At 44.1% G+C, this 21,603-nt stretch overlaps 1 protein-coding gene across 1 annotated transcript in view; it reads left to right on the top strand.

Moving 5' to 3' along the window:
- The window catches only part of Tcerg1l (transcription elongation regulator 1 like), a 184,161-nt gene that overhangs the window by 135,824 nt on the left and 26,734 nt on the right, over nt 1-21,603 (top strand). Inside the window, exon 8 of the mRNA XM_027409081.2 lies at nt 8,812-8,881. Within this exon, the coding sequence (XP_027264882.1) occupies nt 8,812-8,881 (70 nt within the window). The remainder of the gene's footprint in view (nt 1-8,811; nt 8,882-21,603) is intronic.

Here is a 21,603-nt window from a genome sequence, read left to right on the forward strand (position 1 = left end):
CCAGAGAAGATCCAAATTACTCTTTAATTACCTTGCAATGCATCCAGATATTTTATGGCTCTGTAGTATTGCTATTGAACTAAAGTGAAATGAGAAGCAGAGGCCTCACGCATTGCTACACTCTAGGACTGTACAAACTCCTCCCATCAGAGGCGCTCACATTGTTTGTCCATCAGACATACTGCCATCAAACCTATCAGAGGTGCAGTTCTTTCTGTGCTAATCAGCAGCACCAATGTCCACTCTTACTGAGAATGGGTAGGAATCTCTTTGCCATCTGGCCAGTGCACTGGCAGCTTTATGTCTTTACAGCCCACATGATGTGTTCCCAGAATCCTGTTCCTGCACTGGGAGTTCCTTTCATTGGGAGGTCTAGCAGAGTACAGCATTAAATATCAGAGGGCATTAAATACTTGGCTACTGAGCAATTCCTCTGGAGTAGAGGAGAGCAGGATGTCCAACAGTGATCACTCTACTCTTCCTTCTAGTCTGTCTCCTCCCAGTGGCTGAAGAGAACAGGGGGCCTGGGATGGGACAGAAGCAGCAGGCTTCCTCTTGGCAGAGGATGGAGAGAAATGTGTAACAAGAAACTCCCATACTGGCTCTGAAATTCTCACAGCCCTGCAGGCTGGTACCACAGCATTTGGGCACCAATTGCTGATGCAAAAGCTGCCAAAAGTTGTCCAACAATGAAACAAAAGACCAGATTTCAGTACCAGAATGCACAAGTCCAATGTGAGTATTCTGCGTGCTAGTAAGGCCATGTCCTTTCTGAGGATCCGAGGAGTATATGTTCTTTCCAACCTCAGTGACCTTCTTATTTCCTTGGTCTATTTCTTCATCCTCCATCTTCAAATCAACTGGGAGCCTTCTCTAGCTGTTCTGATATTAGTCTTCTGTCTTCTTTAGGCACTTTTCATTATCCAGTGCTATTTCCATGTTATAGGACAATCCCCATCACTAGATAAACTACATAGAAACTCTGAGTCTCCTCTCAGAGTGACCTAACACATCCCCAGGCTTTACATGAGTTTGGTGACATTGTTGGGAGGCATCTCTGCTTTCCATGGTCAATGTACCCACTTTACAGAAAAAGGAATGCAGAACAGGGATTTCCTGAGCTCATGGGTCTATCATATGTGGCACCAGGAGTTGAAGGCTGGTGGGTCTGACCTGAAGCTGAAGAAAAGCTGCCTGGTCAGGTCTCACAGGAGAAATCAGGTACAGGTACCCTTGGCTAACAATCCCTTGTTCCCTGCTGGGTAATAGAGACAAGCAAGAGCTCACTCAGTTTCAATTGCTGTGCAAATATTTTAGTCATTTAAATTCAGGATAAATGTGGATTCACGGTGACATGCATTTCAGTAAGTAGGATATAAAATCATCCTGAGGGTAAACACAGCTGTGGCTGGTGAAGGGGCCACTTCCCAGGCATTGTGTGTCTGAGACACTGTGTACTGGGTCTCTACATCACAAAGGGACCAGGTGGCCATGGGAAAGCAAATGCTGGAACCCTCCCAAAAGTGTAAGGGAGTGCTTTATTAGCCCAAGAAGAATTGGGTAACTTTGGAGTTTCTGGTTACAGACTCCACCTGCTCAGCTCTGTGAGAGGGGCTGATGCTTACAGTGGAGTTGAGTTCTGTGTGATATAACTTTTGTATCATCCAGGACCCTGACTGATGTTTGCACAATGAAGGCAACAGGAGCCTTATTTTCTAAGATCCATTCTAATGTCTATATTGGTCAATCTCTGTATGAGATACCAGATAGCAAGGAGAGGAAGCCATGATCTCTTGGGAGAGTCCCACACGGACTTTGGCAAGAAGCTGAGGGAAGAATGCAGGTAGAGTTTCATATGGGGCTCCAGCCAGGAAAGGAACAAGTCAAGTCAAGAGAAGCTGATGCCAGGGTGGGGGTGTCTTAGGATGCCGTCCTAACACTTTCTTCACAGCTACATTTGGCCTCCATTCATCAGGTAAGGCTAATAGGTGGTTCAGGGCTGAGCCATGTTCATTAGCCCCCATTCCTCAGTACAGGAGAGAACCTGTGATACTTTTTGTGTCCTCAGTTCATACCTGTTACATGGACCCACACAACCCTTATTAGTGTGGTTTCTCAGAACCAAACTTTCAGCCACTTCTCACCTAGCATGAGAAATGAGGGAAGAAAGGAGGGAGAGGAAGGGAAGGAGGAGGGAACTTAGTTCTTTTTTAAACCAATCGGTGTTCTTTCTTTAATTGAGGTCAATCAAGGCCAGGCTTGACACTTGGCATTACCTCCAAGTGAGCACATGCAGATCAGGAGGCCATGTGCCTTCTAAAGGTGTGCAAACCAAACACAATGGACATCCAGGCCACTGGCTTTGATCACCCCTGAGACAGGGCAGATGACATTGGACTTCATATATATGGTACAAACATATGGAATGTTGCAGGCCCTGAGTCAGGAGGAAGAGCAAATTGAGAGGCCTAGCCACCCATTTCTGGGCTAAGAAGAGGAAGGCTAGAAAGTTCACTGTGGCATTAGAGCATAGAATATGGATAGCACACTTATTGAAGCCTTTGGTAATTAATGATCTTGGAGATATGTCTTCCATGATCTCTGCCAAAATGCTGAGCTTCCTTCTTGAATATCAGCAGGGAACCTAGGTCAACCAAACAAAACATGCCATGGAATCCATCTTCTGGCTGGGCAGCCTGTAACATCAGTTCCCACTCAGCCCATGTTCTTTCTTAGCAGGAGATTCTTTGTCATTGTATTGGTCCCATAATCCAAATGGGCCCTGGGACCACAGAGAAGACAGTGCTTAGTGCCTGTGGGTGTCTGGCTGGACCTGCAGAAGGAACTGCTGTGAAGTGGGCTTGGTCTGACTGTGTCCTTATCCCTGGCTTTTGTCTCTGCCACAAGTTAGCTTCCTGCTTCCATTATAGTTTCTGTTACCAAAGAACAATTACTTTTCCCAGACAGACATAAGGAAAGTGTATTTGTATCAGAGAAGGTAGTAGCAGAAAAGAGAAAGGACTGTCCAAGCCAGATTGGGGAGCCAATGCATTTTCTGTGTTTGCTTACATGGGCAACTCAAAGGCAGCCTTACAGTAGCCAGTCCTCTGGGCAATGTATGCACAGTTTCGATAATTCGATAATGAAAAGATTTACTCCAGTCAATTGCTTATCTCTTATCTAATCTCAGGAAGGAAGGATTTAATGCTGGCTAATAAACCATATGATGTGAATTCATGAAGATCTTATAAATTTATCATGAGCGTCCTGTGAGCATTATAAGGCTCTCCCTCCACAAAGAAATTTGTGTAGGCCCAGGTTCATGAGCATACTCACACCTACTCTGCTACTCTGCTTCAAGATAGTGGTAGGCATGTCCAGCATGGGGGGAATTGCTCCCTTTCCTCTAGTTTTAAATTTTTCCACACCTTCTGATGTCTCTGAAGCCTTGGAAGGGATGAAACACACACACACACACACACACACACACACACACACACACACACACACACACGAGAGAGAGAGAAAGAGAGAGAGAGAGAGAGAGATTTTCTTCCATTTAGGGCTGAGCATTAGGCCACTAAGTCACAGCAACATAATAGACAGTTTAAGTCATCATGAATGAAACCTCTGCAATAACTGTTGCCCACTGTCAAAATTAGGCTCCTTGGACTGTGAGCTGACAGCAGTAGTATTTTGCATACATAAGCAAAAATATTTAGAGGAACTTGACAGGCACATTACATCTATTTAACATAATAATAATAGAAGCCTCCTCTCTGAGGTCTGTAATTTCCCTAGTCTCAAGCATTTTTTCCTGAGTTATAGTAACAAATACAGGTTCCCTTCTGTAGACCAGGCCTCAACTTCAACCAGAAAATAGTTGGTTGTTCCCATAACAGTCACACCACTGTTGTACTCATGGACATATCTCGCCTTGAAAGTTGATAGGGAGGCGTGGCTGCATCTTCCTCTACAAACTGCGACTATCTGGAACTCAGGTACAAATCCCACCCCAAGGATCTCATTTGAATGCATACTTGCCTCACCTACCACTATTAAATCCATGATTTCCTATTAAGTTTCAACCACAGATTGTATCTGATGCATTCTTGCATAGTCAAAGTAAACCCTCAACTCCCAAAAGGAAACGTCTCAGAAATACATGGAATTTAATGCTGGGTAATAAACAACATTCCATGAATTCTATAACTTAACATGTGTTTGCCTATGTCAATATTTGCCCACATTTTCACAAGAATGTCTACTGTGTGGTTTCATATTACTGGAATTGCTATATCATCAGATGCATGTATCTTAAGTTTCTAATATTGTGACACTTTCCTCTGAATGGATCTGTCAATCAATACACACTCCTACTGACGCACTCTCTACCAGCATTGTACATCACCAGAACTTAATGTAAAGCCATTCTTTATTTCAGCTGGCATTTCTTTAATTTTGAGTGATTCTCGGGTTTGTTGGCCGTTTGTTTTGTGTTCCTGGGAATATATTCATGTTTGTCTTTCTTGTTGAATTATTGGGATGCCTGTAAATTGAGGGATTAATGTGTTTGACTATAATGTCTTTCCAATATTTTTCCCGAGCTTTGATCTTTTCCATAAAACAGTTTTCTCATGATTTTTTTATTCTGAGAAAATATATGTAGCATGCAGCTTACCAGTTAGCCATCTTAAAATGTAAATTTAGTGGTATTAAGTTTATTTATAATGCTGTGTACCATCACCACTAGCTACTCCTAGAGCTTTTCCATCTTCCCTAACAGAAGCTCTATCAGGGGTTGGCAGTAGCTTCCTGTGGTCGCCTCCCCTTGGCTCCTGGTGCCCTCCCACAAAGCCCAGAAGAGGGTATCAGATCCTCTGAAGCTAGGGTACATCCTGTCGTGAGCTACCCTATGTGGATGCTGGGAACCAAACTCCTGTCCTGTGTTAAGAGTGGTATGCATGCTTAACCACCAAGCCATCTCCCCAGTCCCCCATTTTGGTTATATTTCTGGCTGGGCAGCCTGTAACATCAGTTCCCACTCAGCCCACGTTCTTTCTTAGCAGGAGATTCTTTGTCATTGTATTGGTCCCATAATCCAAATGGGCCCTGGGACCACAGAGAAGACAGTACTTAGTACCTGTGGGTGTCTGGCTGGACCTGCAGAAGGAACTGCTGTGAAGTGGGCTTGGTCTGACTGTGTCCTTATCCCTGGCTTTTGTCCCATTTAAGAAATCATTGTGAGGTCTAGTGTCTGAAGCTTCCTCTTTGCTTTGCTACTAAGGTTTTCTGCATTTTCAGTTCCTAGTCCATGTCTGATGTATCTGAGTGAAGTCAGCCTGTGTGCTTCCTTCAGACTAGTCTTTTAAATTCTTTCTTGTTTCTCTGTCTCTCTGTGTGCTTTGTAAATTGGTTCAACTAGGCATTCTGGGCATTTTCAGGTGGAAACTCTCAAGTTTTTTTCCTACTTTTGGGGGAATTACTGGCATAGCTTGCTGCTGGCTGGTTCAAACCACTTCTGACTTTTCATGTGAACTTCATGTAGTATGTTGTTTTCTTTGTACACGGCCACAGCTGTTTCTGCTCCATCATCCATGAAGTGGATGGAGGCAACCTCTTCTGTGGAGGATGGCAACCTCTCCCTCTCCCAGCACACTGCCCTTATGAGTAGCAGTGCTCATAGGCTCCCAGGTGTGAAGAAGATGATTGCAATCACTGGTAATGGCAGAGACCAGCCTGATAGACCTATTTTTGTGTGGCTTTCCATTTGATATTGTACTTTTAAAGTCAGTCAAATTTGCAAATATTTTCTTTTATGATTTATGAATTTTTATATCTGGACAAAAACTATCTACTCATGTTGAGATTGCTCAAAATAATCAAAGGCCTCCAAAACAATGCAAACAACATTACATACACATGTTTATCTTGAATAGTATCTGCATAATTATTAGGTAGCCTTTGCATTTAAAGTCATCATTCATCATGGCCTCTCTGGAGTATGTTGAGGTGAAAGGTAGAGCTGCCCCTGTCCTCCATGAGACTGCCACTTCATGTCTCCTCATCCCTAAGTGAGTCTATAGCAAAGACAAGTGGATACCAACTGATTAGTCACTTGTCAAAGGCAAACTAGAATCATACCTTTGTACACAAGGCAGGAGAAGTACTTAGAAGACACATGTAGTCTCATGGATGAGCCAGAAGCCTCTGGAATATGGCCCTCTAATCCCACTAAGAGCTACATATCCCACATTGAGAGCAGAATTATGTATGAATAGACAGACTGGTGGAGCATGGTTAACTGAGGCATTCCTAGGATCCTAAATGCAGGGCATAAAAAGTACAGCATTTGATTTTTTAATTTATTTTTGATAGATAAAAATTTCACATATAAGTATAAAGTATTTTGGTCATGGCCAATCCCTCATTTCCTTCTCTGCAATCACACCCCTACCACTACTTTTCCCTCCCAATTACATGGTTCTCTTTTCAAATCAAAATAGCCCATAGAGTCCACTAGTACTGCATTTTCAGGGATAGCCTCTCAGGGGACACATCCCTGAAGAAAACTGACTCTCCTTCTCTCAAGCAGCTATCAGTTTCCAATAGCTCCTCTGCTAGGGGGCAGGACTTCCTGACACCCCCCCACACACACACACTCTATGATGGTGTTTAGTCTGACTTGATCTTGTATAGATCTTGTGCATATGGTCACAGCTAGTTCATATGAGCAACTGGCCATTTTGTTCATAAAATAGTTTTGCTTTAGTTATCCAACTCCTCTGGAGTTGCAATCTTTTCACATGCAGCCACTTTCCATGGTGATTTGAGAGCTGTGGGTGTTTAATATTGTGCCCCATTTAGGGATCAATGCTCCACAATCTCTTATTCCTGCACTTTGGCCAGTTGTTGGTCTTTGTGTTAATTACCATCTTCTAAAAAGAAGCTTCTCTGTGAATGTAGAGAGATGCATTATTCTATGGGAATAACAATAATTCTTGAGGAGTCATTTTAATATGCCAATTTGGCAGAATAATAGTAATACGTTCTACCCTAGGTCCTAGGACCTAATTAATCTTGGGTTCTTAGCCCCATTAATGGCATTAGGAACCAGTTCTGTCTTATGGAGTGATCCTTAAATCCAATTTGAAAGTGGTTGGTTACTTCTAGGACATTCATGCCATTATTGCACCAATGGGCCTATCTTGCTAAGCTGGTCATTATTGCATATGGAAGATTTCACAGCAGGATAAGAATATTGGTTACTTTTCTACCCTAGTTTACATACATAGCAACTTCAGCACTACAAAAGCTAACCCAAGTAGAGATGAAGCTTCCAGGTCAGTACCTAATGGCAAATGTAGTATTATTATTTTTAAAAAAAAAAAAAAAAAGGATAGAGAGGTGGAAGCAGGAAGATCAGGAGTTCAAAGACAGCCTTGGCTACATGAAATCCTATCTCAGTATAAAAGAGACAGAGACAGACAGACAGACAGACAGACAGACAGACACACACACACACACACACACAGAGAGAGAGAGAGAGAGAGAGAGAGAGAGAGAGAGAGAGAGAGAAGAGCAGGAACACTAGGCCTTCCAGAAAAGACCAGGCAAGAGTGTGACCCAAGTAGAAATGTGGGGAGCTAGAGGCACACTCTTCTGATGGAAGAATGTCCTTCTGTAAATATGTTTCTCTTATTGGTTGATGAATAAAACACTGACTGGCCAGTAGCCAGGCAGAAAGCATAGACAGGGCTACCAGACCAGGAGAAGGCTTGGGGAGGAAGGCAGAGAGAGGCCATGAAGGCAGAGAGAGCCTCTGCTGCTGAAGGAGTAACATGCCAGATTATGGATGAGCCACAGCCTCGTGACAATACAAAGATTAATAGAAATGGGTTAATAATTAAGACAGAGCTAGCCAATAAGAAGTCTGAGCCATCGGCCAAACATTTTATACTCAAAATAAGTCTTTGTGTGTTTATCTAGGGCAAAGCAACTGTGGGACCAGGCAGGACAGAAACCTCCATCTGCTAAGCAGACTGCACCCTTTCTCCACTGTCAGCACTATGACTGGCTTATAGAGATAGTGAATTTGGGAGTACACAGACACAAGGGGGAAAACAGGATAGGCGACCTCTTGTTACTGTGATCATAGTCCATGCAGTGTGTCAGAATTGACAAGGCTCTAGAACCATCTCTCACTCATTCTTGTTCTCTTACAGTCATCCAATGCACCAATACATGTTTGCTATTCTGTCATTTCATGCAGTATCTCCAGGGCTGTGCCATGCAGCTTGAAAACAGTAATGAATCTTTTAAATGGTTGGGCTTTGGAAGCAGGAAGTCTGTGGTGAAGATTGTACGGTATGCTGAAAGGGCCTGTTAACTATTGCAGTGGATGGAGGGAAGCCTTGGTTACCAGGTGGCCAATATGGAGAAGCTACCACTTCAGTGGCTAACTGGCAGAGAGGCAGTGCTCATACCTACTTGGGAAGGGCTGATCCTGAGGGTGGAACAGTGGTTGGTTTTTATCTTAATTACTCACTCAGCCTCTCTGAAGACCTGGTGACCTCTGGAAGCACAGGGACTGGAAGCGGCCAATTTGACATCAACAGTCAGGTATCTTTTCTACTGAAATTTAAAGGCATATGTATCAAAGAAAGCAAGTTTGTAAGAGTAATGCCAGTGTCTAAGAGAAATTTAATTTCCTAGTTTTTGGATGGGTTGGTGTGAGTATCACAGCTGCCTGCTGGCTTCCAGAACACTAAGACTGACCCTTCAGCTCTGTTAATATGCTGTTTCTTTCAGCTGAAAGCAGCGACGGATCCAGTTCAGAAGATGGCAGTGAGGACCAAAGTGTGAAAACTAAGAGGAATAGGTAGGTGGCACTGTCTTATCCTATTGTGTCTTCCCATGATGCTTTGGTGGTGTGAAAAGAAGCACTTTGACCACACTGAATTTGAGCAAAAAAAAAAAAAAATAGTTTAACTGTGAAGCAGATGGCATGGGTTATCTCTTGGTGCTTCATTGAAGTTCAGGGGCACACACTCAGCTTCCAGAACCATCGTGGCCCACTACTCACAGCAGACCTAAACTGTGTAAATACTAAGTCAAGGCATTCAGTTCTGGTTGGATATCGCCTCTCTGGGTCTTGCTTGCAATGCATCCAGTTCCTGTATCTGGAAGTGAAACTGTGGAACTTTCTGCAGAACTACATGTGGTACTTAGTGACATGAAAGTATCTATCAAGCTGGCTTATCATTGCATGGCAACACACGTAGGATAGAACATCTGTCCTTTCCTTCTGAGTGTCTTTCACAAGTTCACTAGTCTGTCCTCTGTATACTGAGTATCACTTACAGGGGATATGCTGGGGCACTATGGTGTCTAAGTCCTCAGAACAGGACAGGGGAAGGAAGGATGCAGCTTAAGGCACTGAGAAGAGTGGGGGTCTTGAATGTCAAGCAGTATTTCTCAGGCTACTTCATGAACTTAGTTGTCTTTGGCCTAGGTAGGACCTGGATGGATATCCCACTGGAACCTGAGACTTGCTTGGGCCCATCAGGTACCTTGCCCATTGCATCTGGCTTCTCTATCAGCTCCTCTCAGGATCTCCCCAGTCTTGGACCAGAAATTCAAAGGCTTTTGTCAAACACGTTGGCAACATTATCTCTTTTAAAAACATACCTTAGAAAAAGCAGCGGACAGTGGGCGTAACAAAGAATGAAATCTTGTTTCAGAGTTGCTATCCATCTTCATGTTCTTGGTCCTGCATCCTGAGATATTTCAGTAAACAAACAGATGATGGGGAAACTAGATGCTGGGCCAGTGTGTCTCTGACAGTTGGAACTTAGGGTGGATTCTTCTCTCCAATGAATGCCCCAGTTATATTGGAGGGAGACCTAACTGAATTTAGAACTGAGAAGAAACCCACAGAATGTTCCAGAGCTATGAAGGGTAAAGACCAGACACTGCTGTCCAGCAGGGGATGGTTTTTCTCATACCTGGACTCCTGATGCTCTGCCTCACTCTGGAGAGGTTGGGTGTGTGAAGGATGGGCCACCATGATGCAGGAACAGAGGTCTGTGTGATCCCGGGGCCAAGCCTCTCATCCCAGTCTTAAGGGATCCAGTATATGTACCAGAGAGGCTAACTGCCTCAACTCTTGCCCTTAAAATGTCACTTTGTGGGAGGGTCAAAGAAATACCTGTGTGGCCATAGGAGATTTTTTTTATCCAGGGTCTTTGATGGTTCAAGGGTTCGAGGAATGGGAGGAAGTGCAGCTTTTGGGCTTTCACGTCTACAACACAACTGTCAGCCATGTTGTCCCAGCTGGTCTGTGCACAAGTGCACTGAGTTTGAAATCTGAGACAAGCTCCCTGTGGTACAAGGGAAATGGACTGGCCTCAGATTCTAAACAGTTGGCATTTAAATAACAGCAAAACATTAATTTTGGTTCTAATCATCTGACTGACTTCCAGAATTGAAAACTGACTTTGAAATGAGCACAGATGTTTCCTGCGGAGCTGTTCCAGTTTCTGCAGTTGTGCATGTTTACATCCACTGCAGCTGTAGGAGGGGCTGGTGCCTGTCACATGTTGGTGTACCTCCAGGCTCACCAGGTCCTTACCCAGGGCTGCCTTGGTGAGACTGTCTTTCCTGCAGGAAAATATTCAGTAGCCAGGAAGCAGCCAGACTCAGGACCAGTCATTCCTGATCCAGTATATGTACCAGAGAGGCTTGGTATGCCCTGTATATGCAGAAGGTAGGTCAGTTCTGTCCATGCAGAAGACTAGTCTTCTTTTTGTGGCAGAAGGTAGGCATCCTTGTGTTCCCAGAAATTGACTTTTCCCCTGTATGTGCAGAAGTGCACCTGCCCTATGTGTGGAAGACAGGTCTGCCTTGTGCCTTGCAGAAGGCAATCCTGGCATGTCTGAAACCCCACATTTTTTGCAGTGCCCATGACACTTCATGGCTCAGTGCTAAGGGCCCCCACTGCATTTGCAAATGGCATTTCACAGGTCTGGGCACTGTATGCATTTGATATGATAGAATTTGGTGTAGGGAGGAAGGCATATGCCTCCACACATCTTTCTGGAGCCACCCTATCTTGACCTTCCCCTTTAGTGTAAATAACAATATTGTCCCTATTCAAAAAGCACTGAAAACTTTCTTGCAAGGGGTGACTGCTGCCCTGTTATGTCATATGTAGAAATAGGGGGCTAAACGATTGTAATGGTGGTTCTAGATTCCTCTCTACCCTTGCATTGCTGATGAGCCTTGGCACAGCTGATACCCACTTGGGGAATTCAGTCGCAGATAGAATTACATTGATTGTGCAGATAATGTAGGCGCAAATGATACTTTCCCTAAAATTCCCTTGGAGGAGATATATGTCACAATGACAAGCTTTCAAAACACGAAAGTATTTTAAACTACCTGGTGAGTGCCATTTCCTGAAAGCTTGTTATTTACTATTTAGTGGAATGTGTTCCTGATGCAAACTCATCCATCATCCCAGGGACCAGAAAATTGACTCATTGCTGTATGTCCCCTTCTCATGCAGTGCTTGGAGGCCCTGCCAATTTCTACTTTCTGAAGAGTGGGTCTTTTTATAGTTTGGAACTTCTTTTGGAGCGTGCTGTCTATTTTAGGGACTTTATTTCAGATTCAAGTGGGATTATTGGGGGGGGACTCAGCAAAAGTATGTCATCTGGTTTAGAAATCAGAATGGAAGTAACCACGAAACATTCCAGAGAAGTTGTCATGGGCATACATGGCAGCCGGTCAGGTTTCCCACTCAAGATTGGGGGTTCTTATTGGGTCAATAAAATTTTGTCCCTCAGTTAGCATTGGCACATTGGCTTTGATAACATTTTGACATTTCCATGTCCCCAGTATAGATTCCTTACACTAGGTTGACTAAAAGATGGGACGTTGTTTAATTTTGTTCGCCTCTAACATTTTGGGATGCAATTGATGGCTCTGGATGTACAAAGCTGACTGTCTCCTGCCAAAAAACTGTCAAGTCAAGTCGAGTGTTGCTATAGTTGGTCTTGATTATCAAATTGGCAGGATTTAGAATAACCTGGGATGCATAACTCGGCACATATCCATAACAGTGTTAGGGGTAACACCCACCTTGAATGTGGACAGCAACTTTCACTGTCTGAGATCCCAGACTATAGGCACAGTGTGACCAGCTGCTGCATTCCCTTACCACCATAGTGATGGACTATATCTCCATAGTTTCCTCAAACTATGGGTCAAAATAAACTTTTCTTTAATTTGCTTTTGTTGGGTTTTGTCACAGCTATGAGAAAGTAACCACTATAGGTACTTTTTGAGGTCATACACAATTCTCCCTGAAGATCCAAGATGCTGGAATGAGTAAGAAGTAGCCTTATGTCCTCCTGATGCTTTATCCAAATCTGCTTCTATTGATCTAATCCCAGAAACCAAGACTCTCCAGATGGATTTTTGATGTAAAGTGATTTCAGACCACTTAGGAGGAGGTGGGTCCCACAGAGACTCCCCACCCTTGTGTTCTTGAGGTTCTCCCCCAGGAATTATATGACAATGATTCATCTTCTTGTAGGTATATACCCCAGACAGGACCCTATAGCAAGATGAATCCTTCCAGAAAAAATTTAAAATGGCATTATCCCAAAGTCAAACCTGAGAATTTAATAGTAACTTTCAATCCTGGGTCAACAAGGTCAAGATGGGAGGTTTGAAAGCTCCCAGTCCTTGGGTAGTCTTCAAGCCAAGTCTATCCCTGGATAGTGTTTTCTGTGGGAGGGTGAATGAGGTTCCCCTGTGCAGTTAGAGAACTGCTGTCACCTGGTCAAGAGGAAGGAGGTCAGCATACAAAGCCCCAGTCCTCACAGAGTGAGCTGAGCCCTTCTCCTTCCTACCTCAGTATCTTCATTACCTTTTTAATGCTGCAACAAAACACCATGACCATGGTAACCTATAAAAGAAAGTGTTTAATTGGGCTTACAGTTCCAGATGATTAGAGGCCACAATGGTGGCTGGAACAGTTGAGAGCTCACATCTTGATCTACAAGTAGGAGGCAGAGAGAGAAAACACACTTGGAATGGTGTGTATCTTTTGAAACCTCAAAGCCCCAAGTGGCATGCCTCTTCCAACAAGACCACACTTCCTAACCCTTTCTAAACAGTTCTATCAACAGGAGACCAAGTATAGATAAGCCAATGGGGACCATTTTGAAAAATCAACTATGGAGAGTGGGAAATATTTAAAAATGCTGTAAGACAATGTTCTGAAAATACATCTCTAAAGATGTGCCTGGATGACAATAAACTTTTCTGCCTCTCTATGCCAGCCCTAGTGGTCTTCCCAATTCCTGGGGACCTTAGGAGACAAAAGAGAGTGTGAGGTCTTTGTAGTCTTTGATATGTATGGTGATGAATAAATTAATTCACCTGCACTTACCTTTTAAGTAGTCCCTTGCACTTAATTTCTTTTGGTGACCGATTTACTCTATGTAAAAGTCTGTGCCTTTATAAAAGGTGTATCACTAAGGTGTTCCACATAGGACCCTTCATTGACATCTGCCTGTGAGAAGATTGAGTGTAGAAGCAGCTATTTGTCATGGGATTTCAATTTGTCCTTTTAAGCCACAAAGTGAGCAGTCCTCTGAATTTATTCATTTTTTTCTGAAAGTGACAAAGAAACTCATGTATTTCTTAGATGAGGGAGCAATAGTCAGGAGACCATTATGTTATAGCCTTTTTTGCTATGTCTGTACACAGGACTATTTCCTAGTGGGTGGGTGGGGGGACAGATGGAGTTATTATTTCCCATCAAGCTTTTCACTATTCTGAAAGAAGTCTGAAATCTGGCTGGCAAGAAGTCAGTCTTGAATGGGGTACAGAGTGTCTGGCCTCTGACTGTTCTTCATTGGTTCTCATCTATGCCCTACTGTTTGACACCACATGCTTACACCATTGCATAGTGAGCGCTTGGCTTTCATTGGCCCCATGGTCTTCATGTTGTGTGAGGGAGGCTGGCAGGCATCTTTAGGATGGCCCAGGCTGGCAGAGAACTTGGAGATAAAATCAGTGTGTTACTTCTGCTCTCCCATTTCATGAATAGAACAGCCTTTTGCAGAACCTCTTCCAGCGAGGGTCTGTTCATGCATTCTGTTCAGGAACCCTATAGTCTGGTGGTTGCTGAAGAACCTTGAGCTTTCCTGAGCTCTGTAGCACAGCCCTGTGCCCATGCAGTTCCTACATCATGCTGGGGAGCATCAGCAAGTTGCTCTCACACGAAGAGAGGAAAGACATTTCTTCTCCACCTCCATGTTCTATCTGACTGACTTGTCAATCTGTGTGCAGGCAGGGCCCCAGTATGCTTCAGGCAGGCCTGGGTGCTTCACATGTCCATCTTGCTAGCAGGATGCATATTTCTTTTTTTTATTTGAATTAGAAACAAGATTGTTTTATATGACAATCCCAGTTCCCTTCTCCCTCCCATCCTCCCCTACCATTCCCCCCACAACTAAAACCCTACCTAGCACACATCCTTTCAGCTCCCCCTGGATGGTGAGGCCTTTCATAGGGTATCATCAGAGTCTATCGTATCTTTTGGGATATGGCCTAGGCCGACCCCCATGTGTCTTGGCTCAGGGAGTATCCCTCTATGTGGAATGGGTTCCCAAAGTCCACAACCTATGCTAGGGATAAGTACTGAACTACTACAGGAGGTCCGGTAGATTTCCAAGGTTTCTGCAGGATACAGATTTCTGAGGCAATGCTAGACTTGGGTCTCTTGCCTGGCAATCACACAGTCTCAGTTCTGTTACAAAAGGTTGAGACCCTGGAAGGCATGCAAAGAGGATGGATGAATAAGTGACTGGACACCTTCCCACATGGTGTGACTCTAGTCCTCCTCATTGTCATGCACTGAACAAATGCCTGTCACCACTCGGTGTGTACAGGTTTGGGGCTGCACAGACAGTGGCATGGAGGAGGATAATCCATAGTCTGGGACCTTGGGGTAATGTGCTGGTTTCTGGTTCTGAAACTATGACTACCTCACGTCAGTAGCCAGATTTAATGCCCAGCGCTACTTTCTTCTTGTCTTCTGCCCTCTCCCTTTTGCCTGTGATCCAGAGCACTTGCCTGCCTCAGAACGCCTTCCCTCCCACTGACTGTCAAGCTCCAAGGCCCAATGTAGCTATCCACACTGAGACAAAGATTTCAGCTGTTTCTCAACTTCTTCCAAAGGACCCAAAGGACAATTAGAATTTCTGAAATGGCTGCAACTATTTGAAGTTGTTAGACAGTTTCTTACATGAACAGGTAGTTTGTGAGGTATGTGAAGCTTAATAAGGCAAAGCTTGCTGGTTGGTGCTCACTGAAGAGCTGTGGCGTGCTCCCTTTCCAGGGGCCCATCTGCCTTAAGTAATCTTGCAGAAGCCAGCTAGCTAATGTTTATTGTGTGATACTTGTCTGCCAGGGGTTCTCCACACCTCACTATAGGAATACAGAAGGACACTGTCAAGCGGTGGGAAGGATCTCACATTTATTTTTATTTTTTTATAAAACAGATTGTCAACAGCTTAGAACATCTCAAACCCTCCCGAGGCACTATATAGCTATGTAAGCCCCTTTCTTCTCATCTCCCATGAAAGACACCGTGTTTTCCATATGATAAACAATAGCCTAATTCTGATCTGTGTGGTTGTTCTCTATTATAGAGACTACTCAGTTTTGGGGGCAAGGGTGGTTATAATTCCGGGTGATCAAAGGCCAGCAAGACAAGGAAGCCAGTGTGTGCTCCTGAAGAGGGAAGGTGCCTGAGGGTCTTGCCTGGAGGCAGGATAGCACCAATGAGGGAGCAGTGCGAGCTAAGCATGCTGGTACATTAGTAATACCCAGGTTGGACAAAGTCCTTCTATCAAAGCAAACAGGCCTGGAGCTGATGGGAGAGAGAAGGCAAATCACTCCCCTGCTAACACTGCTGGAGCAGACCCATAGTGAGGATGACAAATGTACTTCTAGTCTCAAAGCAATGGTTATCTTAACTTTAATTACAGAAGAATTCAACACAATAAACAAAATACACCTCACCCTCACATTTTGATTTCCTTGCTCCCACAACCTCCAACCACCCAGGAATCTCAGCGAAGGTCTCTATATTAGGTTAGTCTTTAGGCATGTCTGAGTGTGGGCAGGGGCTCTAGTTCATGTCTCCAAAGTTATTCTGAAACAAACCCCAAGTAATGTGTACATTTCATTTGTAAATGTTTTAGGATAATGGCTTAATATAAGCATTAAAAGCAAACCATTAATAATATTTTGACGTTATTAGGTGGTCTCCGATCCTAGAGGGTTCATGTCTCCTTGATTTGTTTTCTTTTGCAATTTTATGTCTTTTGTGTGTGTGTGTGTGTGGGGGGGTCAAGACAGAGTTTCTCTGTGTAGCTTTGGAACCTGTCCTGGAACTTGCTCTGTAGATCAGGCTGGCCTCATGCCACATGCCTCTGCCTCTTGAGTGCTGGGATTAAAGGCACAATTTTATGTCTTAAACTCGTCTCAGTAAAGTTCAGATGCTTCACACTGTTGGTAATTCCTCTGTTTCTTTTAACATATAGCCTTGTCTCATCCACTCTTCATTTGTCACTGAAGACATTAAAATTTCTTTACAGATCAGGCTGCTGTGTGATCTGGGCCCATGATACTGTGTACCTGGAGTCACACAGACACCAGGTTCAGGTTTGGTTTATGGTGGGCAGGGGTGTCTCCTGGTGGTGCTGGGGAGATCCACTAGGAGGCCACCATACCTGGCCATGACTTTCTGCGATGTAGCAGGCGATTTGATACATTCATTCTTTTCTTCAAGATGGCTAAACACCGGTGTCTTAATTTTGTCATTTTGTTTGCACTTATTAGTTTGACTATTGCTGCTGTTAATATTGTTTTATTTTTTCTCTATTATCTTATGTGTTTATGATGTGGGGGCAGGGTTCTTGCATTTCATGACATATGTGTGGATGTCGAGCGAAGCTGTGTAGAGTTTGTTCTTTCCTTCACCTTTCCGTGGGTTTCAGGGATCAAGCTCAGAACACCAGGCTTGTGGGGCAAGCGCCTTTACACACTGCCCTGGTTTCTGTGGCTGTAATGAAACACCCACCAACAAGCCTCTGAGGGGAGATAGGATTGACTTTGGCTCATAATTCCAGGTGTCAGCCCATAGTTACTGGGAAGTTAATAACAGAGAAAGGATGAATGCACGATTGCCCTCTTACTTTTTTAGGGGGTTATTTTTATTTAAATTCTTTAATTACTACTCATATTTACATATCCATCCCCCCATTCCCTCGCCCTACCATCCTCCCATGTTTCCCACCAACCCCCCCAACCCATCCCCCAACTCCTCTCCAGGGATAGTGAGGCCCTCCACCAGGGACCTTCAAAGTCTGTCATATCACTTGGGGGAGGGCCTAGGCCCTCCTTGCTGTAACTGGGCTGCAATGGTATCCCTCCATAGGGAATGTTGCCTTCTTGCTTGCTGTGTTAGGCTCCATTTCTTCATTCATATAGTTTCAGGATCCTCTGCCTAGGAAATGGTGTCACCCACAGTGGGATGATTTTCCCCACATCAAGTAAATGAATTAAGACCATCCCGATAGATATACCCACAGGCCACCCCAACGTAAAGAACCCTTTATTGAGATTTTTCTACCCAGGGGATTCTAGGTGTGTCACAGACTAAGTGCCTGATGCCCTGCTCTCAAAGTCAGTTTCCAAAGCAGCTTTTGTGTTCCCTGGTGTCCTCCACAGATGATCTGTTTGTTACAAACTACTAGGTTTTAACATAAGTGATGTGTGTTTAAATGATGGTAAGAAATGCTCCTTACTGATTATTGGTTAATTGTCACAGGTCTGAGGTGATGCTACCAAAATATGGAGGTGTCTTTCCACATCTGGACACTTTCTTGCCTGTGTTTTTCTGTGTCCTCTTGCACCATTGTTCATCTTACTGAACACCCCAAGTCTACTTTGTGTCTCTTCTTCACCCTTTATGATACCACTTTTTGCCCGCGTGTGGGGGTGAGGGGGCGGGTTTCGAGACAGGATTTCTCTATGACTTTGGAGGCTGTCCTGGAACTCGCTCTGTAGACCAGGCTGGCCTCGAGCTCACAGAGATCCACCTGCCTCTGCCTGCTGAGCGCTGGGATTAAAGGCATGCGCCACCACTGCCAGGCAATGATACCACTTTCTTAGCATCCTGGTTCTCTCACTTCTTGACTTTGAATTCTTTCTAAATGTTTATTTATTTATTACTATGGTACATATGTGTGTGCATGGTGTGTGTGTGTGTGTGTGTGTGTGTGTGTGTGTGTGTGTGTGGGAGAGAGAGAGAGAGGGGGGGGAGAGAGGGAGAGAGAGAGAGAGAACATGTGGGGATCAGAGGAAAACTTTGTGGAGGGTTCTCTCCCTTTACCTCTACGTGGGCTTCAGGGGCTGAACTCAGGCTTCCATAATTAGAGAGTAGGCATTTTGTCCACTAGGCTATCTCACTGGCCCCTCAATTTCTATTTCTGTTAAGACATTATCACCCTTGCTCATACTTGTGTTCTGGATACTGTATTTTTCCTCTCTAATGTTTTCCTTTTGTTTTCAAACATTTCCTGGATTTTCTTAGATTCCTTTTCCAAATCTTTATTTTTCCAATTGTCTGCTCCCTCGTGTTTTCTGCTCTTCCTTGTGCTGTTATTTAGTAGCATCTATCATTCCTTTCCTAAAAATTTAACTCAGTTTCTGAGGTTATGTTCTCCTCAGGCTCTTGGGTGTGCCAACCTTGCTTCACTGCTGATAGATACACTATTTTGTCCATGTTCTCATCTGTGTACTGGCTGTTAGTGGTGCTAGGCTTCGATGTGGATGTCCATGTTAACATTATGTTGTGATGGGGTAGGGCTGGAGCTGTGCTCCTGAGCTCTGTCCAGCACCCTCTCCTGAGTAACGGACAAAGGGGCCCTGTGTTTGGACTCTGTTCTCTCTTCCCCAAGGCTTCCTTTGTCTAACCACCCTTTTGTTGTTCCTGGTACTTCTGTCTGTCCTAATTTTTCTTTAGTGGACATTTTACTCAGGAAAGGTTTTTTCACAGCTCCACTACTCTAGCCTCCCCATGGACTTTCCTGCAGTTTACACACTGCTCTATCAGCTACAATTTGGAAGCAATGCTTAGGTTGGGCTATCTCTAACCCTAGGACTTTGCTCACTGTGGGGTCCCAGACTTGCTAGTGCTTAGGGCCTCAGGCTGTGGGGCCTCCATTTGCCTTCTTCTTAGATGCTGAAGACCCGTGGGGCTGTGACCAGACGGTACCCATTCATAATTTAGTGTGTCAAGAAGTCTGTGGCTTTTTTATTTTGTTTTTCTTGCAACTCTGTCTGCTTTGGGCTATGGATCTAAGAATGTTTTAAAAAGTGGCCCTTGCCTTTCCTGTATTGAGCACTTGAGGCTTCTTTTCATTTTGAGTCAGGTTTCCAAAGAGTCCCCAAAAGGTATACACCAAAAATGACCACCATCACCATTATCATCAGCATCATTGACATTGTCACCATCACTGTTATGCTGCCTGGAGGCAGTAGGCAGAAGGAGGGAAGTGGGTTTTTATTGTTACAGTTTGCTCTGTAAGTGATTGATCAGTCATTGTCAGTCATGCTCTAAGCACCCACTGCTCTTCCTTGGCCAAGACCTAATCTGGTTGGGGGCTTCCTTAGAGATGGGTACAAGCTCCCTGAACAAGCATGTACTGTGTGTAGACTGCAATAAATGTCAGCTTCCCAGACTGCCCTTCATGCGCTCCCAATGGCATGCTGCAGGGTCACATTGCAGAAACACATATTTGCTAGTGATTAAAGACCTATAACTGCTGGAAAACCTTCCAGGTTTAGCTAATCCAAGCACTGGAGCAATATAAGAGGGCCATAGTACCCATCGGAGCCACCAGTGAAACAGGTATGCCAGCCAGTGCCTGCTGCCTGGTCAGCTATAACAGGTCTTGCTTCTGATGGTCCCAGGAGTTGGAGCTCCAGGCTCACTGGGATTCTGCCACAAGTCAGAAGAGACCTCCAACACCATTAATTAAAACAGAACCATTTGCATATCGACCATTGTACTAAACAATTTGGATGCATTATCTCAACTTAGAGGGCTCAATACACAGAGAATTGTAAGCAAAATATTTTTCAGCAGATGACACATAACCAAGGAACTCGTGGCCTATGAATGACAAAAACTTTTACCCATGGGGGTCACCAGCATGCTGTAGGACCCATAACAGCTGTGTTCTGACTTCATACTCCAATCACTCTTCATTCTGTCCTCTATGTCTAGTGTGGATCCTGATGCACACTAACAGTCGTAACCACAAGGTCAGCAGACACTGAGAGAGACAAATAAGTGTGACCACACTGAGGACGCACAGGATAGCTAATCAGCCATTGGAGGCTTTCCTGGCCTGGGGCATAGAAGATAAGGGGTTTGGTGAACCTGAGAGCCTTCTTTGTAAATCATCAAGAGACAAGCAGAGGAACAACAGCTCTGCTCAGCTCCTTACATGTTTCTGGCTTAGAACTATGCCCAGACCCCACAGCTCAAATTTTGCCTATGGCCATGATCCAACTTAGAGAGGCATCTGTCCTGATGACAGCATGAGCCTTAGTTCCCACCTGAACAGTGTGAGCAGAGCTCAGGCTCCCTTGCTCTGGTCTTTTCCAGAGCCCCAGAGCCCCAGATTGATGAACCAACCTGCTTTACAGCTGCCAGAAGCATACCCCAGCACGGCACAGCGTGGGGGCTAAATGCCAGACACAGAGATCGCTCAAAGTGTGCTACATCTGAAGATCATTTGTAACACTGCACGATAAGATGTCGGAGGCCCCATAAGGCAAAAAGATTCACAGAAACTTTGATTCCTGCAGAATTTTATATTGTGTCTAACACCAGAGTTACAGGCTGGTGATATTTTTGATGATAAATTCCCAGCCATTTTTGCTGGAAGACAGAATGGTTCTCCTCATCCATTAAATCAAATAAAAGGGGATATGTGCCTAGCTAGGCAGAAGCTGGAACCTGGTTGGGTAGGAGTATTATGGACGGCCAAATCCACCATAGCCAATGAGGGTAAAGAATTATCTCCAGTGCCACCATCTTCCCAGTCGTCATCATTCATGTCATCATTCCCATCATTGTCACCATCATTATTTTTGTCATCATTGCTGCCATTACTCACAGCATCACAATCTTTATTATCACTACCATCTTCACCATCAGTGCCACAATCTCAGTAGCATAACCCTTATTATTAACACCATCACCGTTGGTACCAAATCCCAAATCAATATTATTGACTGAACTAAGCCACTTTAGTACATGATATCCATTTAAAGGGGATATTGCACAAAGAATTGTAAACAAACTTCAGACATTTTTTATTATTTATTTTTTTAAATCTCAAATGGCAGATGCTATCAGTATTTAAACTTTATGGGTAGAAAGAGTACAGAGAAGAAACAGAATTCAAGGAAAGTTGCCTCAGGTCATGCTACATTTTAGGG

The sequence above is a fragment of the Cricetulus griseus genome, chromosome 3, assembly GCF_003668045.3.
Source record: "Cricetulus griseus strain 17A/GY chromosome 3, alternate assembly CriGri-PICRH-1.0, whole genome shotgun sequence".
Lineage (NCBI taxonomy): Eukaryota > Metazoa > Chordata > Mammalia > Rodentia > Cricetidae > Cricetulus > Cricetulus griseus.